Source organism: Alligator mississippiensis, chromosome 4, assembly GCF_030867095.1.
Source record: "Alligator mississippiensis isolate rAllMis1 chromosome 4, rAllMis1, whole genome shotgun sequence".
In the NCBI taxonomy this organism is placed as follows: Eukaryota; Metazoa; Chordata; order Crocodylia; family Alligatoridae; genus Alligator; species Alligator mississippiensis.
In genome coordinates this window covers 246,039,843-246,064,432 of record NC_081827.1, presented here as the reverse complement: position 1 = coordinate 246,064,432, position 24,590 = coordinate 246,039,843, and the positions used below count along the sequence as shown (strand labels likewise).

The window sequence follows — 24,590 nt, the reverse complement described above, 5'->3', positions numbered from 1 at the left end:
AGCAATGGATTGCTTCCTCCCCTCCTTGGTTATGCTGAACGATGGCCCAAGCTCGCCTGCATTCTGAAAAGCCAGTTGCTTCAATATGCAGCTGGTCCTGTTTTAGCGATTTTCTTTTTCCTGCCGAATTATAAATGCACTAAACCAAGTTTCTCAACCCAGAGGTAAACATTCGGAGAAGTCATGCTGGCAAAACAAAACCCCTTGTGCGCCAAAGCCAAGGTTAACATGCTATAGCCAGAAATGAATGCACTCAACAAGCATTTCACATCACTTAAGCAGGAATTATTTAGAGAGTTTGCCTCCCTCTGGTGCACTGTAGCCTTGAGGAAAGAAAAAAACAAATGCCAGAGTACAGAAATAGCAAGGAAAGATCTACTCACTGTGGCACGATTGTGATCTGAACAAAGCAGATGAAGAGGAAGACTAAGGAGGCACAAGCCACATAGGCTCCGAATCTGTCATCCACCTGCTTGGAATACTGTTAGGAGATGAACAGGTTTTAATAAGCATAGCGAAGAATTAGCACCAGCCTGCTCCTCCCCCAAACAAATTCCTCACTCAGTGCCCCCCACAAAGCTACCAACTGGTATTGGAGATGGGCAAAAATTTCCCTTCTTTCCTAGCAAACCTGTGGAGCCACACAAGCCCCGAGGGTCCTTGGATGAACCCAAGCAGATGGGAGCATGATTTATATTCTGCCCCTTCCAGGGTACATATGAAAATAAGACTGAAAACACTGGTCCAGGTTCAACTCATCTCTTTTTCATCATTGCTTTCCTCCAGTAGGATAAATACACTGCTAGTGAGTCCTGTGAGAAAAACTGGACTTGTGTTATCCAAACTGTGTGCATGCTGCTGGTCCTAAAGCACGTGCAAGGACATGGCTGCACTGTTTTGATAACTGCACAGCTCCTGAAGGCACCTGATTTCCAGCTGCAGCTCTTTAACTGAGGATACGTTCAGGCCCTTTAAACAGGTGAACTGCTAATTTCCCTTAAGTTATAAAATGAAAGGGGAGGGGAAACTGCCTGCTCATTTTTTAATTCAAGCCTAATCTGACACACTTAGAATTTAAAGCATACTGTAATTACCGCAAAGGCCTCCTGCTTTTTAACCAGGGTGTTCGTTGCATCCGCTTTCTGTGATACCCACATTATTTTTAAGCACAGCGATAGAACAGGTAAGCTCAACCTAACCTGACCAACGCTAGATTTATAGATCTGGCTTCTCCAAATAAAAATGTGCCTCGCTCTTTTATCACCAGCGTCAGGGTTTACGCTCAAGATAGCCCCAGCTGCCCCAGTAACCACATTATTTAAGATAAAAAGGGCAGAGCTGAATTTTTCCCTAGGAAGGATAAAACCGCACTTCCTCATACAGTTCCCATCATTGGGATATCTAAGGGTCAGAGTCTATTGCACCTATTGGGCATACAGGTGGGCCCCAAAATCCAGTCTTCTGGTACAGCCTGATGTTACACTTAAGCTCAAGTCACAAAAAAGCAAGGAGAAGGACAATAACCTGCCTTTGTTCTGTTTTAACCCTTTTTAAGGCATTTGAGCAGGGTGGAAAAGAATCACCTCTGGTTGCCCAAGTCCACTTATATGGTTAACAGGTGGAATAGAGTTGGCTTCAAATTTGGAATTAGCTCATGCACAACCCCCAGTGAGGTACTGCCACTCATCCTACGGATGAGGCAACTGATAGGGCAAAGAGGTTTGCCTCTGATGGTACCGGCTGTCTGGGACACTCAGGAAACAAACCCAGATCTTTTGAGTCACAGCCCCATGCCTTAGCCACAAGATCATTCTTCCTCTCCCAAAATGGTAGGCAAGAATGATGAAGAGCTGGATACAGCCAGGGGCAGATGAAGCTGGGGTGGAGTTGTACCCCTCTCCTGTGTATAGTCCAGTGATGTTTCCGTCTCCCAGGCCAGCATGAGACACCCAAGGGGGAAGGAGGGAGGGACCAGCCTCTGCTGCTGTCACTGTCCCTGGCCGAGCCCAGCTCCTGTCGAGTTGCTCCCCATGGCTGGTTCCCTGGAAAAGCAGTGCAGGAAGGGGAGGACCTGCTCACTACCACCACCACCTTCTCTGGCTGACTTGGATGCAGGGGGAGCCCCAGGATTGCTCCTGCCTCACTCCAGCTGGGGACTGTGAGGAGAGGTGGCATGGGATGCTAGGCTCAGCTGGGGACAGCAACAATGGTGGCAGGGAGGTTCCCCCCTCCCTATGCCTGTTCCCTGCCCCCTCCTCTTCCCCTGTGACCCTGCAGGGCTGAAGGCTCCAGGTGCACTTGGCCTCATCTCCCCCAACCTCCACAGTAGAGATGCATCCACCTTTTTAAAATGCTGGTTCCGCCTGTGAGCAGGGCTACACAGTGCCAGGTGGCACCAAGCAGAGATAACTGACCTGGCTCTGTATGAGCTAGGTCCTGAACTGGGAACAATATAATTACATATGTCCAGAGCACATAGCTCTGCTGGGAAGCCTCACACACAGACCCCTTGAGTGTCATCCTGGACAGGCCCTGCAAAACTCAGAAGAGCCTTCTGGTTTCATTCTGCACTTCAACCTTTCTGTAAAAACAGACTCTTTTTGTGAAAGAAAAAGAGAAATGGCCTGGCATGCATTTCTACCATGCATCTCCTTCAGCTGATCCCTGCTGCTTTACAGGAGACTCAGCAGAAGTTAAGATTTCTTTAGAGTTGATGCGATGGGCACATAAGAGTCCTACCATCAGAAACTTAATTTAAAGCCAGGAAGTAAAATTTGATCTAAAAAAAAACAATAAGAGGAGTGGCAGTCACTTCGTGGTCTCTTGCAGTAGTACTTGCAGGACATTACCTTCTTCTCTAAGTCAGGCTCCCTGAATGTTAGGAGGAATTTGCGCACGTGCTCAGAGCGTAACCGATCAATACTTCTGGCATCAATTGCACGGCCCAGAAACTCATCCACCTCATCTTCGGCGTTCATGCTTTCTTGGGTATTCCTGAGCAAGTCACAAAAATGGCAAAGAGTGAGAACTTGATGTTTTCCACACCAATGTGATCCAAAAGATTATTTCACTCCATGCTCTTTAATTCTTAATATCTCAGCTAGACATAAACTGATAATTTGGAGCTATTCATCTAATAATCTGGAACTGTTTATAACCCTGAGCCATCCATCCCCATCAATCAGGATATTTAATCTAGTGTCCTTCCTTCAGACCACCTCCAACATCAAGCTGTTGGCTCCCCCACGCATCAGCCTCTAAAACCAAACTAGATTTTCCTTCCATTATTTTTCCACTTAATTTTTTCCTATAATTCAGTACTGTTATGTTTGTAATTTGCTGAGCTGGCCAAAAATTACTCTCTACACCTTTTTCTTTATTGATTTTTTTTTGTTGAACTTTCAAAATTTGAAAAAATTCTCCAGTTTTGATCTTCCGAACTGGTTTCAGTAACAATTAAAGATAATAGGCCCAATTCCCCTCTGTGTTATTTCAGAGCTGTGCTCAAAATAAATAGCTATCAACTTTTACTAATCTCTTTCTAGCTTTAAGGTAGGAAAAATGATAAAAGTACAAGGCAATGTAGGATTAAGACCTAATTTCCAAATACATAAAGGAAGATCTTCAAACAACTAGTGGATTTTTGATACCATAATTTTTTGAGGCCCAACTAGAGCCTTCTTAAATGGACGTCACTTTCAAATAGTGCTAAAAACCAATAAAAGTGCTATAAACCCAACCCTCTTAATGGTGTCTCAAATTAAGCATCCAAAAATCACACTTTATTTTAAAATCAGTGTCACGTGACTTCTTTCTGGTCTGTATTTAACTAATAAATGGCAGAAATTGAGAGCCAACGCTGAAATGTTGTTATTCTGTTTCCTTTCCATCATGCTCAACTACATGTACTTCATAGTAGATCATAAGACAATATGATCCCCACCTTCGAGGGTGATCCCAATCAATATAAGGCAACAACACAGTGATGCCACAACCCGCATTATGGGAAATCAGCCATTGTTCAAGGACCTCCAAAAACAAAATAAAGCACAGTGGGAAACATGAAAAGTGCTGTTGCAGACAGAGTTATATGGAAAATGATATCTGTTTAAGGAGCCTCTAGTTGGGCCTTGAAAAATTATCATACCAAAAAGCTGTTCAAAGAGCTGTATAAGAGGATCATGCCGACAACTAACATCAGTTGTAATATGCCCATCACCAAAAGGCCTTTATAGGCACGAGTGTTGTACACACAAGCTACTCAGATTTTTAAGGCTGGCCAAAATGGGATCAATATCACTGTTCTTAAAAAAAAAAAAAAAAATAATAATGCTCCTAATGACTTGAATTGAAAGAGGCTTCACTAGCTTTTAAGACATGTAAAAAACTAGAATTCGTGGTTCCAAAATGATACCTTTTATTAGACCAACTGGAAAATGGCAAGAAAATTGTCCTGTACTGAGCCTCCCAACTCACTACGCCCGTCCACCTTCGGACTCCATGCGACTCCCCAGGGGTGCCTAAGCCCTGGCAGACCCCCTTTCGAGCCTCACAACAAGAGTCCAGGGGTAACGTGCTGCCACCACCCCGAGAGGGGACCTTCTAGGGTCTGTGTCCTCGGGGAAACACAGGCCTATTAGTCCTACGGGTGCTCGACCCAATACAAGCACTTGGGGTACCTCCCCAAGCTGGGGGCCAAAAAGGATAGTCCAAAAAGGATTCACTAGCTTTTAAGCTTTTTTTGGACCTGGTTTTCAGAAGTGTTCAGCACCCACAACTTCTGTTTCACTCAGTGGGACCTGTACACATCTGACCAAGAAAAGAAAAAAATCAGGTTTTACAGCAGTATGACACACTGCTGGTCATTCCAACTCCAGCCAAAGGAAGCGATACCAATATATGCTAGCTACATATTAGAACAGCAAAACATTACGTTTCAATAAGGGTATGGGAGCAGAGTAGGGCCGCTTTATTTTTTGACTGCTGCGGTTACTCCATCAACACATATTCCACTTCTGAAACAAAATTTAGTTTTCCCCTCAGAGGAAAGGAAATTTAATTTACTTCTAGATGTTTGTTTTAAAGAAACCACATCTGCTCAAATATACAAAAAGCCATTGCTTATTTTCATCCAGTCCTCATAATCCCGTCCTCCAGACTCATTAAATGAGCAAGGAAATTGCTAGTTTTCGTATTTATAGAATGCGATCCAAGTTCCTGCTAGTTATTTATACATTTGGACCATTTAAATTTAGCCGTTTTATATCACACAGGGGAGAAGTAAAATCCTTCTCCAAGAACCCCAGGTAAAGACATCATCGTTATCTCCGTGAGCTTCAGCTGGCATCATAGTTTCGGTACAACAGCACAGCATGAGAGGAAATGGAGGAACTCTCTGTAGCTCTCAACCATGGCTGGCTGTTTTAGGATCAGCGAGGGGGTCGTTCCACCTCTAACGGGAGTGTGTTTACACTGTAGTCACTGCTGTGTCTGAAGCCAGCTGTACGTACGTCTGCACGAGCTGAGGTACTGAATGAAGTCCATTCTCAGTAGCGTGGAGCTCAGCACCGGATACTCGCCTAGGCATTTGTCCAGTTCATGGATTGTTTCTGAGCCGAGTTCCACACTGCTGCGATTACATTGCTGGCAGTATGTAAGCAAGCTAATTTAAAGCAAGATCCAGTCTGCCCATATTAATCCCTTATTCTAAAGATAGATTCTCATGGAATTCATATTTATTTTTCTGACTTACATAAGCATTTAGTTGCATCAAATGCTTAAACTCAGAGTTCCTTGTGGGGTTTACCTCTCCTGTTCCTGTTCTCTGGACTGACGGCCCTGCTAGAAGCACTGTTGGGGCAGTTTCATGATCTGGTGGGACAGGGTATAAGCCTGTTTATATTCTGGTACAGGAAGAGTCACCAGAAATGTGCAAGCATGGCCTTCCTGGACCTTCCTGAACCACCTGTCACCTCCCAGTTTGGTTTTAAAATTTACTTTTATATTCAAAACTCTCAGAATCACAATGCTCACAAGCACAGTGGTATTTTTTAAATTTAGTGGAAAAGAAAGCTTGGATCCTTCTAAAAGAAACTTTGTGAAAAAAAAATATTCCAGAAAATGGTTTCAAAATCATGACTCTTTACCCTGATTCAAGGCAGAAAAATTCTGAAACTCAAAGTTTTCCCACTAGACAGAAAACGCATTTTCCACCCATATCTAGCAAAAAGCTCGTTACAGCTAATATGATCTCAGGCAGTAGTCCTCAGAGACTATAAAAACCAAAACAAGCAAAGGGATTTTAAGTAAGAACACTAAATTGGAATAAAAAGAAAGACCATACTTGTTTGAGGGCAAAGTTCATAGGCAAAAAACCCGTCCTTCAAAAATCTTTAAAGACACTGGAAACTGGCACATGAACCTGTGTGAACTGGAAAATTTTGAATAAATCTCTCAGGCGAATGACATGCCAGATGAACGTGACAACAGTGCTCTTTTCTTGCAAATTTATTGACACTACAATCTCGTTACTACATTCTTCCAGTAATGGTTCAACATCATTCAACATCTTTTATATGTAAATTTTGTTCTTGGTACATGTTCAGAAATAACAGCAGCAGCACAGGAATCTTTGGGGACAGGGCAGAGAAAACATTTCTATTACAGACTTGGTAGAATTGCAGACACTAAATAAATGTTTTGTTGGCAGGGTTGGTCCTTAGTTCATACGAGCCAACATTGTCAGAAACGGCCTGTGATTTTGATTGCGATGTTTGTGGCTGTTCAACTTAGAGGCACCATAAAAAAGTCTGGTTTTCAGAAATGGGATTCTCCACTGCTCCCCTTAGTTTTGCTCAAGAGGGGAAGAATTGAAAATTAGGCTCTACTGGCGAAGATTTTGACCTCGATCCTGTGGACTGTGCCAAAGGTGACCTGTGATATTCTCAGGGCTGAAGAAATCTGAACCATGGCCTAGGAGGGTCAGCGCAAAACTCAGAACCCGAACCCCACGGCTCTAAAATTAACTGACAACATCCCTTTGGGCAATGTCTCTGCCTCATCCTCCACTTGTAAAAAGGGCCTTTCCTCGTTACTCGGTAGGGCTGAATATTCCTTGGGTATCCTGGAAGGGCAGATTTGACCAATCCTAAATTGCCACAGACAGGTAGCATTCACTTATATCTCAGTGAACAAACATGTATTCACAAGTGTCCTATTCTACTATTGCCTCACTTGGGAACTAAACTTAATATCAGCAAAGAAGCATCGATTTGTTTCCTAGCCAACCTGCTCCCCTTCATTACTCACAAATCGTTTGATTGAAACAAGCTCTAGGAAAGAAAAAAAAAAAAAAAAAAAATCGAAATATTTTTTATAGCTCTGCTCCACGGCTGAGTTTCTTCTGATTGAGCTCCCAAATCCCACAATGGAACGACAAGACACTGCTGCGGCTTTTGCTGGCTAAGCAACCTGGGCCAGGGATGCCCTATGAGACCAAGGACTGCACCGCACGGAGGCAACAAGTGGTCTGCCTCAGGCATCTTCTATTTTATTTCTGCGGCCTTGAAGATCTCCTCTTGTTCTCCCACAGTTCCTACCCTCTCACTTTACCTAAGCTGAACTATACTGACCCCACAAGCCCTTCTCTAGAATTCTTTAAATGATAAAGCAGAAATATTATGATAGTGGCTACTGCTCAAGATTTTTTGCGCAAGGGCCCTGATTAAGAGGGTCCCATGTGTACCAGTACCATCTAGAGCTGGCTCTGCAACTGGCACTCATTAACTCCCTGGCCAGCCCTCCCAATAGAGCTGCTCAGAAACAGGATGTTCATGGAGAGACACCAACCCTCACGTCCCCGAAGGGTATCCCTGCGGAGCAGCCGTTGCATCTGATCAGTGAAGACAACCGGGGACTTCAGGCCCCGGTACTGGGTCATTTACCTAAACCATTAGTTTCATTTGGAGGAGGAAGGGGAGGAATCTAGAACCAGCAAGATTTTATGACAAAAATAAAATATGCTTACTTGTCCTTGGGATCTTCAAAACCCTGAAAGAAAGCAAAATGAGATGTAACAGTTAGGAAAAAATGGTCTTGGGCACAGAGGAGAATTGTAAAAGATAGCAATTCATAGAGGAGCTTTCACAGTATTCATTCGCTACATGCTGATGGAGAGCCTTGCCGAGCCAATGCAGTACTCCATATCCATATGACATGAAATCAGAGAGACTGAGCAGAACAGTTTTATATAAATAAGTGGTCTTGAGATAAATATGTAGAAGTTAAAGGAATAGCTTCTGCCCTTTCAGTTGACTTCTGTCATGCATTATTTGCCGTGACTTTACAAAGAGGTGACGGATACAAGTGATGCAATGGAAAACTACTGACTACGTGTACTGGAGGCAAAATTCAACTCAACAGTAGTCAATGGACATATATCTACCCCCAGACAAGTCTGAGTTCAACTCGTGCCTGCCTTCAACCACAAGGGAGCATATTTAGATGTCCATTTCTTCCTCAATATTTAGCAAGTCTTTGTTCCGAATGCATTTGGTTTCTTAGAGCCATTTCTTCTTGTAGCCCCGAGGTTTCAGATGTGCTCAAGGTTTAGCCCAATTCACACAGATTCACACAAGTTTAGGACTGAAAGGGACCGCGTGAGATCACTGGGTCCAGCCCCCTTGCTCTGGGCAGGAAAGACTAACGGAGCTGAGTAAAGCCAGGTCTTGTGACTTTTCCATTCTTCTCACCTTGCCAAGTATTTTATGCAACCAAAGTTTCTACAACAATCACAAGCCATGGGAAAAGGTCAGGTCAAATTTTAACAAGGTATTTAGGTGCCTAATTTCCACTGACTTCAATGGGAGCCTAGCATATAGCTGCTATTACAAATGTGCTCTTGGATGAGGATTCAGGTAACCCAGCTCTGCCCTGTTTTGAATCCCTCTCTTCCATCCCCACAAGAAAAAACACATTTTTACCAGTGCAGATGTGGCAGTTCCTTGGATTTTGGCTTTAATTTAAAATTCAACATTTCCTTCAGGGTCATTTGAGTTTATTGAAAAAACTGTTCATGCATTTACAAGATCAACATGATTTGAGGGTGATCCAAAAGGTCCCCGAAGGTAAACCCCCCCCCCCACTCATTTACACACAGTTTGAAGTGTTTATTAACACAGGTGATAGGATCAAATGGCTCCATAAATATAGGCTTGATATAAAGTGGATCAAAATCTGCCTCCAGCCCTAATTGAAGTCAACAGAAACTGGGCCTATATACAAGGGATGAAGGTTTGTACATTGTGTTAAACTCTTCTAGGAAGCATAGTTGAGACAGATGCAGGGTTTCTGTGTTTTCCCTTCTCAATGTCTCCAGTTCTCACTTTACTTTGCAAGTAAAATGATGCTATTCCAGCTGCTAGAATGACAATCTCTGCCTGAATGCAAAGAATTAACATGGGTCCGTTCCTGATTGTGCATTATCATAAGTAATGCAATCTGTTGGCTAAATTTTACCCCAGCTGCACTTACTTAATGTCACTGGAGACAATGACATTGTCCAGTTCTTAGCAAGGGGAGAATTTGGCCTTGCATCGATAATTTAACAATCTGGTGATCCTGCGAACGGCAGAACAGAACCTAGAGCACTTACTGAGCCACACAAAAAGGAGAAAAGTGTGTTTTTGTCACACAAGTCACCAGACACAACCATTTGGTGTACTGCACTGGTTATCAATCTGCAGTCCATGGACCCTTGGGGGTCCGGTATCTAAGGGGTCTGTGGAAGACGACTGATCAACCAAAAGTGTCTGAATACCCACACTTACAATTCAAAGGGGTCTGCAACTCCATTCAAAATTTGTGAGAGGTCCACAAATGAAAAAAGGTTGAAAACTACTGGGTCTACTGCATAAGAAAGGATAGTTTCTACATAGCTACTTTCAGATTAACGCCTCGCTTTAAAATAGAAACCTGCAGCTTCGACACAACCATTCAGGAATGCAGATAAAGAACCTCTTGTTCCCATGCACTTCACTGCTAACCACCAGCAGATTAATTTCGAGTGGAAAGAAAGGTACAATAATGATTTAAAACGAGTACGTCCAGTTAACCAAGCCAAAGGATACTGCATGTGCTTTTGATTTAACGTTAACTAGAGACTCAAACATCACTCAGAAATTTGTTTTGCTTAAATCATTTGACAGCTGTCAAAGTCACTGGAAGGTTTTTGTTTCTTGGTTTTGTTTTTAACCCTCTGAGCAATTCCACAACACGCCAGAAGTAAAAGCGTGCTGATTAATCATGTAGATAAAATGCTCACTAATTTGTCTCGTGTCACAACCAGTTGTGTTAGAAGGGAAAAAAAAAATCTGAGTGTGAATACCTTTCATCCAGCCACCTGGGAAATATCATCCAGCCAACGGGGGGGGTGAAGAAAATGTGAAAATACAAGCAAGAACCTTGCTTGCTGGACATGCAGCTTGGGTTTTCAAAACGAGGTATACAAGTACTAGACCACTCTAGGTGCAGACAACCTGATTTTCAAGGGGTGCAGAACATCCACGGCTCGCACTGAAATCCTGACCCTAACAATTCATTGTGAATTAGAATTAGACACCCATTTCAGAGCGGCGCAGTGCCAGCGCTCTCAAAAACGAGTGCACCTGACTTTTCACGAGTGTGAAAAGTCAGATAAACTTTTCACAGGTAAGCATATTTGGCAGTTTTGATTGTGCTCAGATTTGCCCCCACCGCGCGCAAGCCCATATTTGAAAATTTAGCCCTAAAATTATGTATAAACATAGTTCATACAAGTTACCTCTTTAAAATGCTAAAAAAAACCCAACCCCTTTCTAGAAACATGGGAAATGTTTACTGAGAGACCTCCATGCTCGTGGCTCAGTTTATCCTGGTCACCCAAAATGAAAACATCAAAAATATACTTTTGCCCTCTGATACACATATTATCTTCATTTTCTTTTATAGGTCTTCATCTAATGCAATTAAATACTTAAGTCCGACTTGAACTTTAATGAAAGGGAAGCAGCTTAAAATTAAATTTAGTGGAAAACTCTTTAGCTAAGCAAATTAAATGATTCACTTCAAAATACTCCCATTTCAGATGAACCATTGTTTCCTTATTATGTAAAAGGGTCTGTAGGCTAGTTTAAAGTATCCAGGAGTCAATTATAAGAAATCTTCCTTATTTGCAGAAAAGCACTTATTTGGGATACTGAAAGTAAGGTTTGGGGATTTGACTCCAACAATCTTAGAGTAGCTTCTCCTAAACATATCCTCAAGTAGATCATTTCCAAGCACTTAGCAGAAGAGCACGATGTTTGCAATTTGCCATACGCTCTACAGATTTATTTCGGTCTCAGGGTTCATGTATATATTTGTATTACACCCAACAAAAGACACTGCAAGTCTTTGGGGGCTACTCTCAAATAAACAGAGGCAGGAAATATATATTTAATGATAATGAGGTACAGATTAGCTAGTAGGATTTTCTGGGCAGATTTCACTTTAATCAGTGCTCTTCAATTGACTGGATGTGAGCAGTGGTGACAATAACGTCTCTCCTATCCCCTGACTGCAACCCGCTATAGTTCGTTTGCTTCTTAAGGACTGAAATGGTTTGGTTTAAGCAGAAGTCAAGATTGGCTAGCTGGGAGAATTTAAAGGTCTGGGTCATACTCCAGGACAGACTAAATGATCTCAGGGTCCCTTCTAGCCTCAGCCTCTGCAAAATCTATCTGAACATTATAAATCACAATACTGGCAGCCAGCAAGTGACATTTACGCCTCAGTTTTTCCATCATGTTTATTGTCATAACATCTGTGCATCTCGGATGCAAGTTCCATATTTCTTAACCCTTTACATGCAGGACTGCTGGAAGGCATCAATCCAGATCAGGGCTCCTACTGGATTAAAATCACAGAAAAAGTAGGGCTGGAAGGGGCAAGAGGCAGGATCATCCCTATCTAAACTATCACGTACAAATCTTTGTCTAACCTATTAGCAAAACTACAGTCAACCCTGGCACACAAGCCAAAGACGTAGCACCCCAACCTGCCACAGCTGATAGTGATGAAGCAAGTGTCGCCACACATGTCAGAGGCACGAGGGCGAGAAAGCCAGTGACAAGTTGAATGGTCAAGGTCAGTAAGACCTTGGGCACCAGAAGGAAAGCCATAAGGGTACTCATAGAGGATGTGGTTGGTCATCTGAGCTTGAGCACCACAGCTGCAACCAGTGTTGCTGGAGACCTGTAAAGAGTGCATGCTTGCCTTAAACGGTCCAAACCCCACTCTGAGACTGTTAAGAGCAGTCTAGGCCCTGCGGGGCAACTGCCAGCCTGAGGGGTGGAAGCTGGTGTTGGAGATGAAGTTCTCCAGCTGCAGTTCTTGGGCAGCATATGGCCTGCTCCAGTGATGGGAGGTCCATGCTGCGGATGACATGCCATCTGTAGATTTGATGAGCCTATCGGTCTAAGTGGAGAATGGGTTCCAAGACTTCAGGTGACGGTGGGTTTTCTGGCTTGCAACTACTATGCTGGAGGTGCAAAGATTGGTCTGGACTTAGGCTTTGAGGCCTAGGGCCAGGGTGGTACCTTGTCTACGGACTAGTTCATAGATTCATAGATTGTTAGGGGCTGGAAGGGACCTTGCAGATCATCGGGTCCAGCCCCAACAGGGATGTCAAAGGGTAGAAGGCCCGAGAGGACTGGTAAGCAGTCAACCGGAGTTGGCATAAGGCATCTAGTGATGGTTCTCAAGATGTTGTTAAGGATAGCGTCCACTAGCTTGGTGTGCATGCTTCCGCCACATACTGCTGCACAGTACTCAGCAGGAGCATACACAAGTGCCAAAGCAGAGGCGCGAAGCATTTGGAAACTTCCACCCCAGGTGGTGCCAGCAAGGCAACAGATGAGAGCTCCCCTGCCATTAACCTACTAACCCTTCAAGATGCTGGCAGTAGGTAAGGATCTGGTCCTGGGCAGATTGTGGCAACCTTCTCTTGGTCTACCCTGTCAATGCCTCTGTGAGGGAAGCTCATGCTGCACTTTCGTTGCTGCCACAGGTAAAGCAGAGGGACAACAGTGGCCAGTATTAGGCACTGTATGAAAGCATAGGTAGACACAGTAGCTGCCAAGAAGAAACAAGCCTCATGTAGTGAGTGTGACAAGTCGTAACAAAAAAAAGGGAAGAGACAGGTACCATACCAGACTGTTCTCCCCAACTGCTGTACTGCATCTAAACAATGGTGGATCTAAATCAAACTCAGGACTAAGCACAGCCTCACATTTATTCTTTTGGAAGATCACCCCAAACAGGCTCTGACAGGCAGACAGGCACAAGCAAATCATTTCTTATACAAATGCACTCAACTGAGAAAGTGAGTGAGGAGCTGTTGCAAGTGCTTGGCTTCTATAGAAGACCAGGGTCCGTCTGGTCTATGCAGCTGGTTCTGGGTCTTCTCACATTGCCTTTGGTTGGAAAATGTGATTTCTTTTGTCTGGAGAGACTGAAGGACTATCTATTTAGACACCATCTTTTCATTCCAGGTGCAAGTCAATAAGAAGCCTCCTAATATTTAAAGTACTGAATGGCCTAGAATCCAAATATTTGAAAGGTCATGCTTTTTAAATCTGAGCATGGCAACAAAAAGCCCTCAGGCACTCTACTGGCAGTGTTTGGAAACTAGGATTGAAGGAGATTTTTAGGACTGATAGGGATTCCTCTGTTTAAGGAGCCTCAAGATGTGCCCTAGGGATGTTCATCAATGCCTCAAAAGCTCTTAAGACAAAAAAATCTAATTTTGTGATGAAAACAGTAAACTTGGATGCTTAATGTGATCTCCATTGACATCATTGCTCAAGTTGCTACATCAGGATCTGGCTATACAAGTAATTTCAGACCTGCTCTGCTTTTCTTGGCTTGATGGCTGTGCCAGTCATATACCAGTCTGAGACGGAGCAGCACCACCCTGCATATAAAGGACCAGGTACCCTAGGAAGCTGAACTGGTGGTGGCCTTCTGTGATGCCACCACCTACATCAACCATGTCTGCTGCCATAGGGGTTATAACAGCAGTCAGAACAAGGACGGGGAAGCCAGGATTGCTTGGGAAGTAAAGGACAGCTCCAGAATAGAGGTGACAGAACAGATCTTATTCAGGGTATGAATCCTTTAGCCCTGTCTTAAAGCAAATCTAAGACAAGGACTGAATTACAATGCATTCACTACTGAAGTCATTAATGAAGAACTGTTTCACATCTCCTGTGCAGTGTTTTAAACCCTGTTTTAAATATTCCCAGTGCTGGAGTTTCTACCAATTCCCACAGAAGACTACATTATTGCACTAACTGTAATTGTATAATAATAAAATTTGATGGCTATTCTAAAACTAAAAACATTCTAGTATCTGATTTCAGGACTACTAACCCATGTCTAGCTGAACTGGCAGCAAAACCCCAAAACAACAGTTCTTAATAGCCGAAGGATTAGAAAATCTAAGAGGTCTGTCTTCACTTTTACATCTGTATGATCCTGGGCACTTAAGATATTATGATATACTTTTATGAAGTGACATGGCTTTGGATTCGCAAGCAGTTATTTTATATCATAGCCCTTGGAAGAAACTAAGTGTGAGAGAGAAAGAACAAACGTAGTATTACTCCCTAAAAATGTTCATGGCATAAGATGTACTAACAGTTTATCCAGGACATCACAAAATATGTGTGGACAGTTATCCCAGGATTGTATCAGCATATCAATGACAAGAAAGCGGCAGTGCATTCAGACGTTCACTTAACCCTGATGAGAGGGGTGATGTGTGTTCTTGCCAATCCCAGAATATTTCTGGCTTGGGACAAATGCAGATACTACTCATCCAGGAACAAATGCAACATCTGTTCCTAGCCTCTGTTCCAAAATTCTATTTTCTTAGGTGGATTTCTATGCATACCTATTGCTTTAGCACAGGGGCGGGCAATTATTTCGGGCAGAGGGCCGTTTACTGAGTTCTGCCAAGCCATCGAGGGCTGCATGACAGGCAGCCAGGGGCAGATAAATATTAATTTTCTAGATTTTTTAGGGTCCCCATGGGCCAGACAGAATGGCCTGGTGGGCCACATCCAGCCTGTGGGCCACATTTTGCTCACCCGTGGTCTAGCTGCTCTTAAGAACGGCAGTAATTGTTATTCCCTGGATGCTGACTGAAAAAGCACTATAGTATCACCTTTGTGTATTTCCACCAAGACATTGCTCTTGGGAAGAGAAGTAGCCAGGGAACACTGGGCCAATGAGAGCACCTTAGCACCATGCCTGGGGAAAGTGTTGCGGGTAAGGAGTGGTTTTCCCTTTGGGATCTCACTTTTCCTGCTTCAGCCAGGGTTGGAGCCAGACTCTTGGAGCAGGCTGTACATGGAAGGGAAGGGTGACTTTGTTCTTATCCCACTCTGATTTTGGCAACCTATTGTTTGCAGGAACACAGTAAGTTGGAGAGCCCTAGAAAGGGTAAGGGGCCGCTTTTCTCCATTCAGGGAAGGAGCCCAGGGAAAAGCTGAGCGCGGGGGGGAAGCGGCCCCTACCCCGCCCAGTGCCCCATGCTGCAGGCGCTTGCAGCCTGCGTGGGGCTGTCTGGAGCAAGCACAGGCAGCCCCACACAGGCTGCAAGCAGCTGCAGCGCGGGGCACCAGGCATGGGTGGGGAAGGGCTGCTTTCCCCCCTGTGCTCCTTCCTTGCCTGGGGTCCCCCCCCTTACCTGAGCTTCCTACGGGGCAGCCACATGCTCCCAGCCCAGAAACCCCGGCTGGGGCTTCCAGTTGGGGGGTGGGGCCAGGCAGCCCCAATGTTGTTGGAGCCCACTGGGCTTCTCCTGGGTCCCACTGCCCTTGGTTCCTGTCATTTTTGACAGGAACCAAGGCCAGAGAAATATTAATTTTCCTAATTTTTTTTAGGGGCCCTGCGGGCCAGATAGAATGGCCTTGCGGACTGCATGTGGCCCGCAGGCGGTATTTTGCCCACCCCTGCTTAGCAGCTCAAATACTTTAAGTCTCCCTTCTTGCTTTATAAATGAAGTAAGTTCCTCTGAAGATGAAGATCAACATGGATTTAAAGAAAATAATAAAAGCATTTGTAAAATCATCAAAAAGCCGATCAGTATTCCACAACATTTCAAGTCTAGCCAGAGCTTTTTAAAATAATAGTGTCCCTTTGAGATCATGCATTGCAATTACTAAACTATTGTAAATGTAAGAAGAAAATGCTGAATAGGCTTACAGTGGCCTTTTCACTTCTCATTTAGCTGCAGAAATAAGGCAGCCTCTGTGCAAAAGGATGGACAGTCCACTTCCCTCCTAATATGAAAGTGTGCACCTTCATTGGCAGGTTCAGCAAAGTTTACAAGTCATGAGTTGGAATGAAGAATGGATTGCCTTCTTTCATCTGATAAAACTGTAAGTGAGCTATGTTAGGACTTGCAAAGGTTATTAAATGAAACAGCATTTGGCTACATAAATAAAGAACGAACAAAGAGGAAGAAGGAGGATGTTATGCAGTAAAAAAATCAGGGCAGGTAGGCATGGACAAAACACTCCCTGAATACTTCACAGTTTTCAAAAAGGAGGATGATGATGACCACAGTGGCAAAAGCAGGATGGCTTGTGGGAGTTAGAGTATAGAAGTGGAAATAACCACATCCCAGGTGGGAATGTTCAGTTGAGAGTCCTAGATGATCTCCATCCTAGATTTCTGAACAAGCTGACACATGGATGTGCAACTCTGGTTGCAATGCTTTTAAATGAATCTGTCAAGTTGGGGATTGTACCCTATAACTAGGCACTGGCAAGCTGGTGCTAGACCAGTTTATGAAAGAACCTCCTCTTGAACGCCCCCAGGGTAGGGGAGAGCACCACCTGCCCTGGAAGCCTGTTCCAGATTCTGGCAGCCCTTGCTGTGAAGAAGTTGTTTCTAATGTCCAGCCTAAATCTGCTCTCCATCAATTAGTGGCCGTTGTTCCTGGTTACTCCAGAGGGTGCCCTAGGAAATGGAGCATCTCCTATTCCCTGCTTCCTTCCCCTGATGAATTTATAGGCAGCCATAAGATCACTTCTCAGCCTTCTCTTGCGAAGGCTGAAGAGATCCAAGTCCCTCAGTCTCTCCTTGTAGGGCCTTGCCTGCAGGCCTCTAACCACACACGTGGCCTCCTCTGAACCCTCTCACGATTCTCTGCATCCCTCTTGAAGCGCGGTGCCCAAAACAGGATGCAGTAGTCCAATTGTGGCCTGACCAGTGCTGCATAGAGGGGGAACATCACCTCCCCAGATCTGTTCATCATGCACCTGCTAGTGCATGCTGAAGTGCGGTTAGCCTTGTTGATCACTTCGTCACATTGACAACTCATGTTCATCTTGGAGTCAACAGTGACTCCAAGATCCCTTTCTACTGCTGTGCTGCTGAGAAGGTCATCCCCCACCCAGAAGTGTGCTGGGGGCTCTTTTTCCCCAGGTGCAGCACTTTGCGCTTGTCTTTGTTGAACTGCATCCTATTTCGTTCTGCTCATTTTCCCAACCTGTCCAGCTCTGCCTGGATCCATTCCCTACCCTCTGGTGTGTTCACTTTGCCTCATAATTTGGTATCATCTGCAGACTTGGACAGGGTGCTCTCCACACCCTCGTCCAAGTCACCGACGAAGACATTGAACAGCATTGGTGCAAGGGCCGAGCCCTGGAGGACTCCACTGCCCACATCTTTCCAGGTCGATATCGACCCGCCCACCACCACTCTCTGGGGGCGACCCCTAAGCCAATTTGCCACCACCTGACCGTGTAATCATCTGCATCACCGCCTCTCAGGTTATTGACAAGAACAGAATGAGATTCTCTATCGAAGGCCTTCTTACAGTCTAGGTAGATGACATCTACCACGACTCCTGCGTCTAAGCATTTTGTGACCTGGTCATAAAAAGAAACAAGGTTAGTCAGGCAGGATCTACCTGCAATGAACCCTTTTTCCTTTCAGCATTATTTCCCCTGCTGAGCTCCCACAAATGTGATCCTGAAGGATTTTTTCCAGAGTTTTCCCAAGAATGGAGGTGAGACTAACTGACCTATCGTTTCCCGGTTCCTCCCTCCTCCTGTTCTTGAAAATTGGGACCACACTGGCCCTTTTCCAGCCCTCTGGGACCCGATCGGAGCACCATGAGTGATCGAACAGCCATGCCAGCGGATCTGCTATGACACCGGCCAAGTCCTGCAGCACCCTTGGATGACGTTCATCTGGGCCCACTGATTTGAACACATCCAGTCCCTCTAGATGTGAAGAACTCATGGAAGAGCTCAGCTTTGTCTCTGTCACCAATTGCCCTACCCTGCGCCTATATTTTGCTCCGTATGTACCTGAAAAAAGGACTTCTAGCATGCCTAACCTCTGGCTGCTGGGTGAATCTAGCCAGGCTGCTGGATCGATCTAGCCCCGTGACAGATCTGCGTTCTGAAAAATGAAGTTTTTCACTGAAAAAACATCTCTCTTGCTGAGACAGTTATGAAGACAACCTTCCAAATGTAAGCCGCTAGGGCTCTCTCTCAGCCCAAGGCAACACCTCTGCCGAGTGTGAGCTACGTGCATGCTTAATTGTGCAGGGATTTGCAACTCATTTCCCATCATTTCAAGGCCACGTTCTGAAGCAAAACAGGTATAAAATGGTAGGTCTAATCTGTGCACAAAATCACCATAATTGGGATGGCAAATGGGAGAGAAAAAGGCAGACATATCAACAGTTTGGCAAACGCTCAGCATAATTCTCTGCCACCCTTAATTCTCTCCTCTTGACAGTAATCAACAACTTAATGTTATCTATTGTCAAATCACCTCAGAACTGGAGTGCCAAAAACATGAGACACATGCTGAGCTCAATTTCTAAGTCAACTACACCCATTAAATGCCAACCGCAGCTGCTAAGCATCTGTGGGAAGTAGGTCAAACCTCCCAGAAGGTTCAACACCCTGAAGAGTCTAGCATCCAAATCCAGCGCCCCGCTGAAAAATACCTGGAATTCATTTCTACTTAAATGTCACAATTTTACCCTAATTTAGTCTCTGAGTAAAGTTCCTGCTGACATCAGGGCACGTCCAGATGAGTGTGGCCGCACGGTACGCAGCACTGCAGACACTCCTGCAGTGCCACATACCACATGTTCAGGTATAAGGGGTTTTTTTGACCCTTGGATACCCAGGGTCAAAAAACCCATATTAAAAGAAAAAAGTGGAGCAGCGCACATGGCAGCAGCATGCGCCACTCAAAACCAGAGCTGGGCTGGGTGGAGCCATGCTCTGGCTGCTGGCCAGGCTCTGAGCAGCAGGATTGCTGTGGCTGCAGCCCCAGGAGACCCCTAGGATGCCAGGTAAGGCGGCCAGGGGCAGCCCAGTGCTGGCCCCAGCCTCCCCTACCCGATCTGGGGTAACTTGCCGTGTGCCAGAGGGCGCGTGGCGCAGGTGTTTCCCAGGGACAACCAGTGGTGGCACAAGGTGTGCCGCTGCTAGTTGTCCCTGGGGGACCAAATGTCCACAGTTGTGTGGACGTGACCCAGAAGTTTTTCTGAGTACCAACAGGTCAAGCTTTCGATGCATTCTGTAAATACTAGTTTTAGCGATACTGTTGTAGGATACTGAGTATTTTACACTGGGTTTGTTTAACAGGCAAAATGATCTGGAGCCATGAAGCAGCATTCCTGTGCTCCCAACATTTCCAAGCAAAAACAAGAATGGACAGATCCTTTCCTGCAAACATTTAATAGAAGCAGGATGTTGGCTGTCGTGGTTCCCTGATTCAGTTTTGGCAGGTCTGTGTTAGGTCTGTGTTATGTCAGGGTTGATAGTAGTTTTATGCAGAGTTTAGATTATGGATTATATAGGATGGTTTGGATAGGGATGATCCTGCCTCGCCAGAGATCCCTTCCAGCCCTTCTCTATGATTCTATGAAACATTTAATGCCCTGAAGTACATAATCTACGAAAAGCAGCTCCACAGCATCAGTTTCTGCATATTAAATATATGCAAAAGGAAGGCTGCTTTTTAATTCTATTAAAAAACAAACCAAAATAACCTCCCCCCATAATTCAGGCTGATTACAGCGCTTCATCAACCGGAAAAACCAATTTTATATTTAAGACCCTTTTATACTATGATATGTTATCCCATCTAACCTATATGGGATTGTTTCTTTAAATGCCACTGCCGTGAAGAATAACGTGGGTCATAGGTACTAGGTCATAGTCCACTCTCTGACATACTCATGCCACTGTACTGGTGCAACTGGGAAGAGGTTTTCTTGGGGTATGCTAGCTTCCTAAAGAGCCATCTATAAAAAGACTAGAGCAATTAGCTCAGAGATTTCCTCTCCGTTTATACACCAGAGTGATAGTGTGCAATATAAAAACACAGAAAAATTAGGCTAAACTAGGCTGCCAGACATTTTCCTACTATTACATTTAATCATATTACAAAAAGATTTAAATGTTCTGAAATAAAACAGAGGGTCACGTTCCCCTTTCAGCTACCTCAGCCTAACTCCACTCATGTCAGCGTGACTCCTTACAGGGTTTGATTAATGGATGATTGCTAGAGAAGAGAGTAATGATATATTTGATTCTAACAAGAGCTTTTACCAACAGAACAAATCCCCGTGCCTTCAATGAGGGTGCACTGGTGTGAGAGAAGAATTTGTCAAACTCTTTTTGCACCTCCTTAAAATGAGTTATTGAAATAGAATGATTTGTGAGAATAATACGACAGGAATGTATTCCTTTGAGCCCTCCACCTTCTTTCAGGGAAATTAAAATTATGGGAGAGTCTGCCATTTTAATGGCACTTTGGAAACAAGGTGTGGTGGGAATTGGCTGCGTTTACTTGTGCAATACGCAGACAGCTGTTTGAGTAACCCTATCCGAGACACGAGGTATTTTGTTTTATGGCTGAACTGTTACACAGCTGTGCAAGTGCTGTTTTACTGGGATACGAAATCCAAATCAAATATTTGGAAGTACACCTTGCTCTTGGATACACAGAAAAACCCAAATGCAACCAGAAGTCAAATGAGTATAACTGAGGGCAGAACATGTTACTTTTTACATTACTATTCCCACCCCCACCCCAAACACACACACATACACACACACACTTTTTTTTTTTTTAGTTCGCTACTCTAAACTTTTAGTAGACTCTTCTAAGTGGTCATGAAATCATATTGGGCTTTGTTTCAGTTATGTAGTAACATGCTACTATTTCCAGAAGTAAACATAAAACTTGCACATCGCTAAGTCAAAATTAAAATGAGATACCCTCATTTTTGTACTCCCAATTTGTTCCCCATTTGCCTACAAAACCTAAATATCTACATATCTTATTTAGTTAGTCTATAAAGGTGCATATATCTACCCTGCCTTCTGACTGATTTCAGACTAACATAGTTAACTACCTCTCAAAACCCAAGTAACCATACCAGGACGTAATAGCAGTGGGTCAACAGAACAGTAACTGTATTGAAGTAAACCTCTAAAGTCTGCCTCTCCAGGCCAATTCTGGCAAGATGCTGCACGTCTTCTGAGAAAACCCAATGCCCAACAGGTCAAGTTGGGTATTAGGGGTGCTGCACGCTTTCAGGAGTTGCTCATCACTTCCCTTTGGTAGAACAAGGCCTAGGACATCTTTAGAAGGTGAAGTTCTTGTTGTGGAGCTAGGGATCTGGGGTCTGCTTGCTATAAGCCCCATATGCAGGGCTGAAATCTGGAGCATGCAAATCTTCCCACCCAGTTTGCTCAACTTTAACATCTCACCCACCCACTGATGTGCAAAAAAACCAGTGTGTGAAGTCTTGGTTTAAAAAGCCACCCAAGTCATCACATGCCTGCTTCCCAGCTGAGCTCTGACAAAACCCAGGCTTTATATAGCTTCTGCACAATCCTGAGCTGAGCCAAATTAAATGCTTAAATCAGCTGAACTGTGAATTTGTTATGGAAGCACACACAAGCTCACATCCACATGGCTTTCATTCCCAAACTTCTTAATGTGAGACCATCTATCTAATTGAAGCAACAAAGGGGAACTGCCTGGACTTCAGAGACGGTGGGCAATCAATCTGGCTTGCTCTTGCCTACAAGGGCTTAAAGGGACCCAGCTCTAACTCAAACACAACTTCTCCTGCTGCTTGTGTGAGGCAGTTTTACTTCAGGCAGCGTAAGAGAAACATAAGCACTTGGGAGCCAATGCCACAATGCACTTCATGCTGTTGGTTTCTAGAGGCTGAGCAGACTTCTGCTTTGTCAAGTCCTAGCTCTCCAAGAGCCCTTAGGCTCTCTCATACGATCTATTCAGGTGCAGAACCCTGGTAGTCACACCACTGCCTCCCAAAATAATATTTGCCTTTTCCATTTATATTCCTTGACGATCTCCAATTCCCTTTTCTATATTCTAGACCGGGGGTTTTCAACCTGCCGGTCAGATCCAGCCCATAGAGCTGTGTCATTCAGCCCATGGGTCTGGAAATTTGGCAGCAGGGGAGCAGTGATTTCTTCACTACCAAAAGCCCCACAGGGCTGGATCTGCTCCAGCCAGGTCAGCCTTGCATGGAGAAATCAGGTCCCAGACAGGCTGTTTCTGGGATCAGACCCCTGCCGCACCTGCCCTGCATGCCGGATCAGGCCCAAAGACTGGATCCAGCCTGCAGACCGACCTGGAGCTGGTCATCCAGCCCACAGGGCAAAAAGGCTGGGCGCTGCAGTTCTCGACTTTTCCTATTAACTGCCTTCAGTTGAGAATTAAACCTGAGAAGCAAACATTGAGAAATATGAGGCTGTGTAATGCTGAACAGCAGGGATTGTACTCTTTGTGTATATCCCAAACAACGGAAAAAGAAAGCTTGTTCACAAAGCAACACTGATTCACCGCTGGATCTGCTCCTCTTGTTTAAGAAAGACAAAATTGCTGAGAGCGCAACAAAAATAGAAAGCATCTGAAAGCAGCACCGCTGGTGTGCTCCAGCTCATCTGGCCTTCCATACAGTCACAATGCTGATCGTGTCCAGATGTCTTCCAAGTCGTTTGCTTTGGCTAATTAACAGGAGTGAGAGAACCCTACACTGTACTGACAGTGGCATCGCAGGCACTACCACAGACCCATTAAGGGAAAAGAGGCAGAACGAGCTTTACTGTAGTGTGTACGAATGGAGAAAGTGAAGCAGAGTCTGACTCTTTATTTTTTGGCCTGCTGCCTTTTTTTTAGGGGCAAGAAGGTACTTCTCATGGCACCCGTTTCCCAGACTTTCTCTGATTTGCTGCTGTGCTAATCTCCAATAGCTAAAAATGTCTTGCTATTATATAACTTAAATTTCCCCTCTTGCATTCTGCTCTCTACAGAAGGGGAACGATTTATTACCAGCACCTTCTAACCTTTTCCTCATGTCAAGTTTGCTCTACCTCTATTCATTGTTGTGGCTCTTCACTGGGTTATTTCGAATTTGTTCATATCTATATTGAACCACAGTGGCCAAAACTGAACGCTGTACTCTAGGGGAGGTGTTGCCAATGCCAGAGAGCGTGGAAGAATCCCTTCCTAGGGGCCTTGCATACAAAACTGCTGTTAATACATCCCGGTATGCTACCAATTGATTTTTTGTTTTTACAACAGTATTACACTGTTTACTCATTCAGCTGGTGATCCGCTATATCCCCAGGTCTTTTTGTGCTATACTGCAGTATCATTATGCATCTTTTTTTGAACGAGAGACCTTTGGATCTTCAGTTTAACAAGTTCCCAGCTGAATTATTTTACCTCCTCCTTCATAGGCACCAAGAACTTGGAGATAAAACAGAAAATAGGATAGAGTATAATACGCTTTTATCTGAGAAACATTGCATCAAACGAGTCTATGACAGAATAATCGACTTCTCTGATATAGGCAATGCAGTAGACCTAAGCTACCTAGAGTTAAGCAAAGTTTTTGATAATGTGCCAGATGGAAAACTGGTTAAGATGGAGAAAATGGGGATTAATACTGTAACTACAAGATGGCAAAGAAAGACCACAGTGGGTTATACTGAAAGGGAAGTTAGATTCAAGAGAGATTACAGGTGGAATTTCTCAGGTATCTGTACACACATCCTGTTTAATCCGTGATTTGGAGGTAAGAATTAGATGTGTACTTAGGATATTTGCAGAAGAGACAAAGTTGTCAATATGGAGGTGGATCAGATCAACATTTAGGAAGAATCATACAACCTTGGGACATGGAATAATACAAATGGTATGAATTTTAACAGCGTGAAGCTCAGTCATGCACAAAGGAACTAGCAAAAAGATACTGCTATGAACAGCAGGCTCAGGTTGGCGACAACAAAGGGACTTGAGTGTAACTGGTTAATGATCTTAAGCGATCAGTGGGCTCATCTACACATCTACATGTTCATTAGTGCCCACTAGTTACCGTGCGTTTAGTTTAGTACTTGCTTAATGAAGTACTAACTAAACGTGCAGGAACTTGCACCATTGCGCAGTAGTGCCAGCGCATGGTTCTTTTGTGACTGTGCACT

The 24,590-nt window shown here is 44.3% G+C and overlaps 1 protein-coding gene across 1 annotated transcript in view; it reads right to left on the bottom strand.

Moving 5' to 3' along the window:
- ADCY5 (adenylate cyclase 5) overlaps positions 1-24,590 on the bottom strand; it is a 307,462-nt gene that overhangs the window by 31,510 nt on the left and 251,362 nt on the right. Inside the window, exons 9-11 of the mRNA XM_019480224.2 lie at positions 8,027-8,049; positions 2,850-2,994; positions 384-481 (exon numbers count right to left, since the gene is read on the bottom strand). Coding sequence (XP_019335769.2) covers positions 384-481; positions 2,850-2,994; positions 8,027-8,049 — 266 coding nt within the window. The remainder of the gene's footprint in view (positions 1-383; positions 482-2,849; positions 2,995-8,026; positions 8,050-24,590) is intronic.